Below are 12,418 nucleotides of genomic sequence, written 5' to 3' on the forward strand. Positions count from 1 at the left end.
CATAAAAACTCTGTGATGAAACAAGGCAACCTAATTGTGTTAAGGGTTTTTAGAATTGTCTCGATGAGTATACCTAATGTTGTCTGTCGTAAGAAAAGTACAGTCAGCGATAAAAGCAGCGATTTTGATAGCCCACACAGTGCAAGTGTCATTTTAAACGTCAAACTTCTATGAAATTATGACGTATAAGTAATAGCTATCAAATCCGCTGCAGACTTTTATTGGTGCGACTTTATAAGGGTCAATTCACTGTCAAAAGTCAATTCTTACAAACTCAGACTTTACGCTATCTGCGTCTCTGATGATCCATCAAAGTCGTCATATTTCATCGTCATCCCTAACACGTTTCGTAAACATAAAAAAACCAACACGAAACTTTCAAACGTTTCCTTAAGGAAAATGCGCAGTTACGATTCATGAATAACCAATCTTACAGACGCTTCTGTATTGTGCGTTACCTATATATACGGAAACAACTAGCTACAATCACAGTTTAACTCCCATCTCAAGCGGCTTCACATATCCAAGTTTAAAACACGACATAATGGTTTCCAAATCGTCTATGTGCCTATTAGTCTGCGTGGCGCTCATGGTAATTGTGTCACAGCCGCAGAACGCGGTTCAAGCAGACGTGCACATCGGTAGCTGCGTTTGGGGAGCCGTGAATTACACTTCGAACTGCAATAAGGAGTGCAAGCGTCGCGGATACAGAGGGGGGCATTGCGGGAGCTTCGCTAACGTCAACTGTTGGTGTGAGAAGTAATCTTTTACGGTGTTTCTTCAGACAATCCAAGCCAAAGCAAGCTAATAAGACTCCAGACCCATCAGCAAAACAATTATTCAAGCCAAAGCAAGCTAAAACATTTGCCAGACTTATCAGCAAAATACTTACTGCCTACTTCAATAAAAAATATTCCTAGCCATGTGAGTTGGATGTTCAACAGACGAGCTACTGACCTACAAGTCTCCTATTTTATATTGGATTTAAAATGTTAATTACTTATAAGTTTTAGTTTTACTTTGCTGATTTTAATTGTACTTACTTATGTTGAATATAATATAAAAAAGTATATTAAATTTATGTTTTTTTTATTATTTTCAGGTGCCTTTAAATGTGTAAATGTAAAGATATAATATTATTTTACATAGACCAACTTCTGCGCGCCCCATCGCAGAGGAGCACCAACGCTCATAATATACCTATATAAGTAATAAATAAAATAAGTATAATCTTTTTTTATACCACATCGGTGGCAAACAAGCATCCCGGTAAGCAGTCACCGTAGCCTATGGACGCCTGCAACTCCAGAGGTGTTACATGCGCGTTGCCGACCTTTTAAAAACCTGTATCGCACCAATAAAAGTCTGCAGCGGATTTGATAGCCTGCATGCGGCTCTTTGAGGGTTCGATTGCGGCTCTTCAAGCAACTATAACAAAATACATCTTCCGAACTCTTATAGGATAGGAACCACTGAAAACACCATTTGCGACGTAGTGATTTAATTCTCTTTTCACCACACCAGCTCGGAAAGGCTTACTTTGCACTTCACAAACTGATAGCAAAGTTGCATTTTATTCACATGTGAGGCAAAGTAATCAAATGCAAATTTTGAGTTGTTTTCTTAAGTTTGCTGGTAGAATTAACTTTTAAATCATAATTTTGGATGATAAATATTTAATAACATTCATTTGGATTTGATTTGGTTTGATTTTGTATTATTTTTTACATTTAATATTTGCTTCGGGTTGGTGTGGTGAAAAATTTTGTGTTTCACTCGGGGGCAAATTTTGTTTAACCCTCGTGCTTTGAAACCCTCGCAACGCTCAAGATTCCATTTTTCGAACCACTCGCTACGCTCGTGGTTCAATTTTGGAATCTTTCGCTTGCTCGGGTATCAATATGAGCACGAGCGGTTAAACAACAACTTTACCCCTTGTAAAACAAATAACTATTGTTCTACTGCTCATGAATAACTGTTATAGGGACCGTGCGCGTTGGAGGGTCGTAGCCTGAATCCTGAATCGGAAACATATGTGCACATGTACATTGCCAAAGCAAGTGCTATATCTATATACCGTTCTCATCGGTACGTTTCCTTGTGCATAGTAGGCTCTGCCATCTTGTGGGCTACATTTGAAGCATAAACGACACATTTACGCCTCGCGCCAAAAATCTGATGGCTCTCATATGCTGCCCCCCCATAGTTCATGTACGGGGCCATATACTTCCAATGACGTTTGACATCATTCCGATTTAGGCCGCACTAGGTCGGTCGCCATAACTATATCACAGACAATCTTCTACATTGTTAAATCTGTGCCATCTGTGCCACTTATCTATGACAATATTCTGTCAAAATTATAAACAAATCTCATGCTGTATTTTAATAAAATTAAATGAAAATTCCTAGCAAACAATAAATTGCCAACCAAAGTATGTCGAACAGAGAGTTTGAAAGACAAAAGACGTGGTACAAAGTGGATATAGACGGGGATTACATAACCAAATACGATGTACCAGAAGCTAAGAAGACTAGTAAAAAGAAAAAAGTACAAGTACCGTCAGAGAAAGCCAATGATAAATGTGACAATGATAATGTAGAACGGTTTATGAAGAATTGTCTCATGATTTTAATACCTTTATTTGTTTGTGTCTCGTTTATTATATTTAGACGACTGAAAACTGTGTGAGGAAAGTAAAATTGTTTCACTGTCTAGTCTATGACCACGCTAACTTTGCAGAGGGGCTACTAGGGGGTCATCCACTAATTACGTCACACGAATTTCTAGGTTTTTTGACCCCTCCCCCCCTCCTTGTCACACTTGGTCACATTTGGCAAACCCCTCCCCCCTAGTGTGACGTCACATTTTTTTCTACGAAAGCGCCAAATCGAATTAAGTAAGTACCCAAGTATTATTAATATATTATCAAAATATTTTTGACGATATAAATATTAGTAATTTTACAACCCAAAACTGCTTAGGAAAGAAAATTAAACGAATAAAAACGATTATCGTTTTAAAAACTTGTTATTTAAATGTACAGCGAATAAAATAATTTAAATAAATTTTCGGTTCCTGATGAAGTTAAAGTGACATCACAAAGTTTGTGTCTCATGTCACATTTTCTTGACCCTCTCCCTCCCCCTAAACGTGTGATGTAATTAATGGATGACCCCTAGAGGAAATTCGCAAATTGCGGGGATCTTTCTATTTTACTCCAATGAAGGCGTAATTAGAGTGACAGGAAAATGCCCGCAATTTGCGAACTTCGATTTTCGCGGTTATAGCCCAGAAACTTGGCAAGAACGCATACATAGCCCTATAAGAAATAAGCTATTAAAACTTATATAGCGTAGTCCGATAGCAGTTTACCCCGAAAGGCCCGAAAAGAAACCTTGACACACATATCCTCATTTTGATCCCTCCTTAAGAGTCAAACGAACCCGCCGCCTAAAAGCCGCTTCCATACATTGGAAGTGACATGCTTAAATTACAGAAATTTTGTTGACGGCGACTTAGAGTCACTCTTAACGTACGAAACCAAATTATTACATTATTGCAGCCAGAGGGCCTACCGCGAACCGCGTGTTGCCTCCCTGTCACACTTACGTAGTGCGACAGAGAGGCAACACATCGAACGTGGTTCGCGGCAGACCCTCAGGGCTATAACCGCGAAAATCGGAGTTCGCAAATTGCGGGCATTTTTCTCTGTCAGTCTTATTACGCCTTCATTGCAGTAAAAGAGAAAGATCCGCGCAATTTGCGGATTTCGGTTTTCGCGGTAGCCCCTCAGATATTCGTAATAAATAGCTAAACGCCTGATAAAAACTTCATGGCAATCCACCACGATCTTATACAATGCTAATCGTAAAGGTGAAGGGCCGACCTTAATAATTTCTATAATTAGCCATTATAAATGTGCAAGTAACTTTGTCTGTCTGTTACCGCTGAACTGATTTAGACGAAATTAATCTAGCATGGAGAACTATAATAATACAAAAACAGAGGAGATCAAATAGAACAATAATAATAAACATCTGCCTCTATTAGGGGCTTGACTTACATCTGAATGGGTGCTAAAAGAGTGCTTCCAAGACAAGTAGATAAGTCATGAAGTAATTGATTATGTTGTAGAAGATCTCCTTCTGAATATATTGGAAAGTTCTAAGCTAAAATGGAGTTTGTTATACTTCTGTTAATACTTACATAGAAAGAGTCTTCATGCTTTTCATAAAAGCAATAATTCTCCGAGCAATAATTAGATTTTCCCGTATTGAACATGCTCGACATGCTCGTATAAATGACACATTTGGTTATTCCTCTCCTTTTCCACACCTATTTTTATAAAATATAATTGGAAGGAAAGCATCCACTTAATAAAAAGTATGTCAACTGATTAATACACAATCTTATAGTTAAACAAGAATAAGCCTTATTCCGAAGTATATAGAGTACAGTACACAATACCATATGGGATGGGAAAATCGCAAATGATAAAGCAATCAAGAAATGAATTCATTCCTTTCGTCGGAAGTCAATTGACCTAGGTCACATTTATAAAGAAGCTGGCATTTGAAAGCATAATTTACGATAATGATAATGTATATTTCTGTGTTTATTTATAAACATGAATGACGTAACAAGTGTGACAATCATCCCAAATTCGGTGTCAGATTTGATTTTGTCAGTGAACTTGACAAATGACATTGACAAAACGCTAGACAGATCTAGTATAAGTGCACAACGCTTGATATTTCATTAATGTTTATTACAATCGTTAAAAAGATCAAGAAATAATATCAAGAGTATGTAGTAAATATTATAGGCAAATGCGGCCGGAAGTCGGAAGTTACATAAGATTAATACTTGTTTATGCCACTGCGTACTGCTTTCTAAAAGAAAAGAAGTCTTTGCTAAACGGAGGCATTTAACTTGAAAAACTATCGTTTTAAATGTCATGATTTATATTGTAAGCCTTGTTTAGTTTCGAAATTGTTTTTCTAGTTTTCTTGTTTGTCTGTTTAGATGTCTACCTTGGTCTTTGGCAACGATTCAAGAAAATCAAAATCGACCGAACGCTGTTTATGGTATTATTTTTAGTCTAGCAACACAGGGCGTCACGAGATCACGATTCTAGTCGATTATGTCGTTAGAACTATCGATTCAAAATAAATAAAAATAGTAATATGATAATGTTGGACAAAATACAATAACTAATAGAAATACGACTGCAAAAATACCATAATTTGTCTGGAATTAATTAGACCAAGTTAAGTTGGCAGCGATTTTGATAGCAGAGACGGTGCAAGTGTTATGTTAAGTGGTATCCAGACAGAACTGATAAAATCAGTCGATTTGATCAGAAATGAAATTGGTGTCAATCTCCAATTTTAGATTTATGATGATATTAGAGCCCTCTTAATTGAAAAAATGTCCCAGAATGAAAATACTCGCCTCACAAATCAGTATTCTTTCGTCCGCTCCGCACCTCATTTTATCGGTAATATTGGTCATTATTGGCGGTTGAATTCGGCGAGCCAAATTGGTATTTGCGTCCGCCCTCCTAATTCGATCGAACAATTGAATCAGATTGGCGAAAAATTGACTATAAACCTAGATACGCTTTTAAACGTCAAACATTTATGAGATTATGACGATTCAAGAACACTAAACTTGTACCAACTTGTACCATCTCGGGCTATCATAATCGCTGAGCTTGGTCTAAAGCCCCCTCCAGACTATGCGCGTGAATCGCGGGCGAAGCCGCGAACGCAAGTGTGGCGTCGATTTCGCAGATTGTTCACGCCTTCGCGCCTTGTTCTCCGTTTTTTGTCGGTATTTCGGCCCGCGTCAAAGGAGACGCGAAGCGCGAACTTGCAAGACTCCACATTACACACTATTTTGGCTCTTCTGTGGCAAGATAATTATACGAGTATTATGATTATATTATATTAAGCAGCTATATTTTACGGTTTCACAAGAAAACAAAATGGAAAAACAGCTAAATCACGTATGATGCCTTAGATAACTAACAGTTAAACTCGATCAGCTGATGCTTTTCCGCCATCTTGCCGCAAACCAAACTGCGAAATCACCGTGAAGTGTGCGAGTGTGGAGTCATACGTCAACTTCGCGATATGATCGCTCCGCGACGTCGCGGCGCGATTCACGCACATAGTCTGGAGGGGGCTTAATTCTAAATTGTTTTTGACATCATTGATTCGAAGATTTTTTCTAAGAGGAGTCTAATGTCTATCGTAAAGAATCTGCAGCGATTTTGATAGCCCACGCAGTGCAAGTGTCATTTTAAACGTCAAACTTCTATAAAATTATGACGTATACATAACACTTACACTGCGTGGGCCATCAAATCCGCTGCAGACCTTGTTTGGTGCGACTATAATTATGTTCAATGTAAGTATATTTTATTAAGCTGGACTTATGGACAATGTCACATTTAGTAGGTTATTTTAGTTGTAGCTTTATGTAGTTTTAATTTTAGTTTATAATTGTTTTTATTTTGTTTATATTACATGTATTTCTTGTTTGAATAATTTTTTACTTATGGACTAGAATAATGTTATTATATTTTATTATTCAGAGTAAAATATTATTTTTATATATAATCTAGATCTTTTATTTTTCAATCGATGGTTATTCCATTATCGATTATTCGATACAACAGGCACGCCAAGTGTTGCTAGCATTGCCATGGAAAAAATTACATCACCATTTCATGGCAGGCGTTTGACGCATTTGTTAAAATTTCGACTTTTCGTGACAGCACGTCATTTTCGACATTTGATTGATAATTTTCTAAAGATCCATCAAATTAGTTTGTTTGAAAGTTAGTTTAGGTACGAAATGTTAACATTTCATTAGCTTTATAGTTTTATTACGATGTGATATAGTGGGTACCATTTTAGGTTGTATCTAGGTAGTCCATAATGACTGCCCAAAAGTGTGTAGTGGAAGGTTGTAACTTGGAGTACGACGTTGTTTGCAGCTTTTCCTTCTACAAGTAAGTGATTTCCCGCCATAATTCAGATTATAACTTAATTTCGCAACATTTACTTGTACCATATCTTCGTAAGCCATTATGGCTTGACCTCGTAACGTATTCAATCTTTAGTTCAATCAAGAGTTGAAACGAGTGTATTTACTCTCGTATTGGATAACAATAAGGCTTGTTTACGTACGTAACACACTTAGCCACTTGCATATGTATTCATCCTACTTATATATGTGCTTGAAAATTATTTATTCCTGTGTAAATATGCACTATATTACCACAGATTAGTAAATTCAAGATAATCATGTAGATTGCTTAAAATAGAAAGTTTCACTTAAATCTCAAGCCCGTGGCTACTGTTTCTAACTCAAATTATCAATATTATCTTAAATCATTCAACCAACTTGAACACAATGAGTGATAAAAATAACCTAAACATTAATCTTATAAAATAGGTTTATAACCTAACTCAAAAGTATACACACATGCAATTTCACTGATAGTATCATTTTAGCAGTTTTTTATACCATTCCTGAAATATCCAATGAAATGATGATAATATATAAAAATTTTGGTATAAAATACGCTATCAAAGTTTCATTTGGGTACCCAAGGGTATTCTGTAAACAACTGTTTTGATGTCGTTTTCAAAGTATATAGAACATAACCTTAGGGGCTATTCATAAATTACGTCATTTCAAATTAGGGGGTGGAGGGTCTTGACATTGGATGACGGTAGCATGAAGTAGGAGGTAATGGGGTCATTTGAAGCATGATTTTTGGATGATTATAGGGGGGGAGGAATCAAAATCGTCAAAAATCGATGACTTAAGTTTATGGACAGCCCCTTATAACCTAAGGTTATGGGCCCGCTATTAGTTTGAGTTCATCCCCCCATCTTGTTCAAGGTCTCCTCTGGCTCCGTGTGCAACCTATTTGGTACCAATACGTAACACTTCTTCTCTATTTTTCCTGTTTCCTCTCTTAACATATATTAATTGTTCACAGTGTAAACACAGGGTCGGATAGCGAGCCGATCCGGCAAGAATGGATCGAGGGTGCTATGCAGGAGGAGAGCGAGTGTCTATGGCGTCATGTCAGTCTACAGCTGTGCGGGTAAGATGCTATTCATGTTGTTTTGTTGCATTACGATGAATCAACATTTTATTGGAAAATATTTAGTACACCAAACGAAACATTGCTGCCAATCGGGGGAAATAACTAGGGCTCCTGATATCCGTGATACACGCCGATCCGTAGCTACGGGTTCTTAAGCCCGGCGGTACTAAGATCACGAATTTCACGAACACGGCAAGGTACGTACCTCGTACCTGCGTTAGCGTCCGGATTCACGTGACACGCCGTGACACGCCATGATACGTAGCCCGTACCTGCGTGAGCTTCGGGCTCGGTTCCGTTGAATACTTATCGCACGTCTCGTAGGTTCGACACGCCCGGGAGAAAAATAAATAAGGACTAAGTATGTATTATTGAATTGAGTTACCACTTAGTATATTGAATACGGGACGTTCGTCGGACAAACATTTACGTGTGAATTAAACTTAAATTGTATTTTTTACATCGATTTGAATAAAATGGTTATATCTAAATAATTTATGGGGTTATTCTGTTTTCTGTATAATCAGCTATTGATTTTAGTCAAAACTAGCGACCTGCCCGTTGCATTGCACTATATTTATATTAAATATGTATAAGGTGTAAAACTCCCTAGTAAGTATCATTATAATTATGAACTTAAGCAACGCTATGCTACTGGTTGTTATTATTAAATCAAGAGAAAACATTTTTTCTGTTAAGTAATAATTAAATGAATGAAACATACTTGTAAAAGCTTGCTACTATCAAATAATATAACGTAGCCTAAATATAAACAAGGCAATCCTAATTCAAAGAAACAAAAGGGTAAATTTCTGCAAATCTTCGGTAGGTATGATAAAGGTAATACAGGTAAACAAATTCAACAAAAACACATGTACGGGGCCACGGAAAAAAAAGTACGCATCTGCAGTTCTTATCAGTTTCGAACTTTCGGCACATTAAAGAGTACTGTGTTTATTTCTAGACTGAAGGTAATAATGACATATTATTGTTAGAGTGTTTTATTGTATGACTAACAAGCTAAGCCAACCTACCGGGTTTTTTTTGTAGATAAGAAGTGCAGTTGCACGTGCAGACAAAGATAATAAGATTTGCGAGCGACTTATTAAAATGAAACAAACAATACACATAAGTAGCTGTGGGCTTTACCTTTTGTTTGTGAAGTTGAAAGAAGTGACAGCGATATTTTGTTTTACAAATTCGTGGTATTTTTTTATTTAATCTGGAGGGGGCAGTTTAGAATTTTGAACTCACATTCATTGTCATTAGTTACTCCTGACATCACAGTTGGTCTTCAAGTTATAATTTAGCCGTGAATTTAAAGTTGTTTTTGTTGATGTTTCGTTATTTTTTGTTTTGTTATTGTTAGTGTTACTCTAATAGTGTGTTTAAACTATTAACAATGAAGAGAAGTTGGGTGTGGAGATATGCCACCAGAGTCGGAGATACAGCTTTTTGTACCTTGTGCAATGATCGCACAAATAATGAGTTTTCCTGTCGTGGTGGTACTACAGGATCTATCGGAAGACATTTGACGGCAGTTCACTTGAAAGCTCCTGTCACGACATCCAACGAGTAAGTACAATTTTTCACTATATTAAATAAGGTGTAAATGAAAGTATAGAATATTATGAAGAGTAAAGTTTTGGGGACCTTACCGCGGGGGCCTTTTTTAGATTTAATTTAATTTAGTTTAGTATAGATTTATTTTTGTGCACATTGTTGTTATTTGAAATAAAGAAATTGCTTATATATTTAAAAAAAAATACATTTCTAAATGAGACATCGGAAATTATAATTATACCTATGAGGTACAATTTTTTTTTGTTTTGTTATGTACATCACTTTTACAACTTTTTTGATGTCATTTTACTTAATAATTGACAACATTTATGTTTTTAAGACTAGGTATTATTTGATAAATGTTTTGTGTTCAGCCTGAAAAGAGAACGATCACTACGACTAGGTACTTATTAATTAATAATAAAAGAAACACCTATCGTCGTATCAATATAGTTGTATAGTTGATATAAAGGAAATAAAAAAAAAATCCTTTTTTTATATGTTAACTTGCATTCCTCATGTGTTAGCCGTATATGTGTTATTTTGATATATTGGTATGCGACAATTTGTGTGAATACAGGGTTTTATTTATCAATATTCGATTGATCTGTGAGTTTACTTATAATTAAGCTAAAAATATTAAAATAAATCTGTAAGTAAATAAATATTAGAAAAAAAAAAAAATTTTTTTTATAAATGGGCTGTGCGCTGGTAAAAAGAATGTTGCTAGATTTTTTTATTATTTTTACAGTATTGAGAAAAAAACTAGTCAACTTTTAAGTACTATTAGATAGCGAAATCTTGATACTTGCCAAATTCGCTCCACCCTACTATACAATCAAGGCGTTAATATGATGAATAATTTATCACAATTGTCTCCTGTTTCCCACCCTCACGAATAAAGTATCCAATAAACGCTTCATCAGGTTTATTTATTATGTATTTCAATAAAATGCAATGGACAATGACTTAATATTAAATACAACGTCCCAAAAAACTGTTTGCACAGTTTGAATGTTTAATTTAAACGTTATTATTTTTTACCAAAACGAGACTAAAGTAATGTGTATTACTTGTGAGATAAGTACATTCATGCGATGGCCAAGTCAGTCTATTTATCTAAAACATAAAAGATTTTTAATATTTATATGGTCATTAGAAGATGTTGTTAGGTTAGCTAATTACGTAATAAAGCAATGTGTTTTTGAAACACTAAACAGGAAAAAAGTATAGGAACTTTATAAAGAATGATAATCACATAAATTGAACGTTCAAACTTAATTCAATTGCAGACAATCATCTGTTGACGATGACACAATCCCAAGCGATGTAGCGGTTTCCGGCGGCAGCGAGCAAAGTGAAGGTAGAGTGCCATCAAATGTACAAAAACGGAGACGTTTTCGCCAAAGTCAATCTTGCGACCGTACATCATGCAGCATTGAAAGAACAGAGAACATTCACCAAGCTGTAGCAAAATTAATTGCTGTGAATCAGCTACCTTTATCATTCACAGCAAGCGAAGGCTTCCAGCAGTTTATGGCGGTTATCGAACCCGGCTATAAAATAATAAAAGAAGATGCTTTGAAACGAAGACTTAATCTTTTAGCAGATAAACTAACCGACAAAATACGCGAAAAATTGTTAAAAGCCAAGAGCATAGCATGCACTGCAGACCTTTGGTCATCTCGCACCCAGGAGTCGTACTTAACGTGTACAACAAACATAATAGATGATGAGTGGAATTGTGAATCAATGACATTAAGTACACAGGAGATGGAAGAAAGGCATACGGCAGTAAATATTGCCAAAGAAATAAACGAAATCACCGATAAATGGGGAATATCGTCGAGCCTCTCAGCAGTAGTGACAGATAACGCCACAAATATAGTAAACGCTGTTTCATCATCAAGTGTGTTAGAAAAAAACAATTTGACCTGCGCTGCTCACAGTATTCAACTAGCTGTTAACAAATCTTTTCTCATGGAAAACGTGGCAAATGTATGCAGCAAGGCAAGTAAAATTGTTGGACATTTTCGTCATTCCAATGTAGCAACCAAAGAATTAGAAACGATGCAAGAACAACTAGAGATGAAGCAGCTTAATCTAATTCAAAGCTGCAAAACGAGATGGAATTCAACATATGAGATGCTTGACCGTCTACTGGTAAATAGGATACCTGTAATTAACGTGTTAAATGATCGCACAAAAACACTACCAAGTACCGCACATCGTCTAGAAATGTTCGAAGCAGAATGGTTTTTAATTGACGAATTGGTGAAAATTCTAAAACCGAAGCCGAACCGAAGTGGCTACAAATTTACTTTGCTCAGATGCACACTCACCGGTATCAATGGTGCGACCACTGCTTCAAACCATAATAAAAAATCATTTAAATGACGACGACACTGATTCCGAAACCGCTAAAGGTGTCAAATTAATAATTAAAACAGAACTAGAAGAGCGGTTTAAATTAATCTGGAATCAAGACTGCGAAGTTAATGCTCGGCAAATTGCATCTCTGCTCGACCCACGATACAAAGATTTGTGTGATGAACATATTGACGCTAGGCAGCTTATAAGAAATAAAGTCATGGCCAAATTACAGAACAGTGTACCTATTGAAGACAGAGAACAGTCTACGGAAGCTGATGAAAATTCTACTAAAAGTGCATTAGAGTACATTTATAACACAAAAAGTTACTCTAATATGCATCCTTTAG

General features: G+C 36.1%; 2 protein-coding genes across 2 annotated transcripts in view; both read left to right on the forward strand.

The window, feature by feature from the left end:
• LOC134677476 (uncharacterized) overlaps positions 1-12,418 on the forward strand; it is a 343,898-nt gene that overhangs the window by 135,019 nt on the left and 196,461 nt on the right. The window lies entirely within an intron of this gene.
• Positions 6,749-12,418, forward strand: part of LOC134677482 (uncharacterized) — a 109,814-nt gene continuing 104,144 nt past the window's right edge. The window contains exons 1-2 of the mRNA XM_063535964.1: positions 6,749-7,025; positions 8,025-8,132. Of these exons, the coding sequence (XP_063392034.1) occupies positions 6,952-7,025; positions 8,025-8,132 (182 nt within the window). The 5' untranslated portion in view covers positions 6,749-6,951. The remainder of the gene's footprint in view (positions 7,026-8,024; positions 8,133-12,418) is intronic.

The sequence above is a fragment of the Cydia fagiglandana genome, chromosome 26 (assembly GCF_963556715.1).
Source record: "Cydia fagiglandana chromosome 26, ilCydFagi1.1, whole genome shotgun sequence".
Lineage (NCBI taxonomy): Eukaryota > Metazoa > Arthropoda > Insecta > Lepidoptera > Tortricidae > Cydia > Cydia fagiglandana.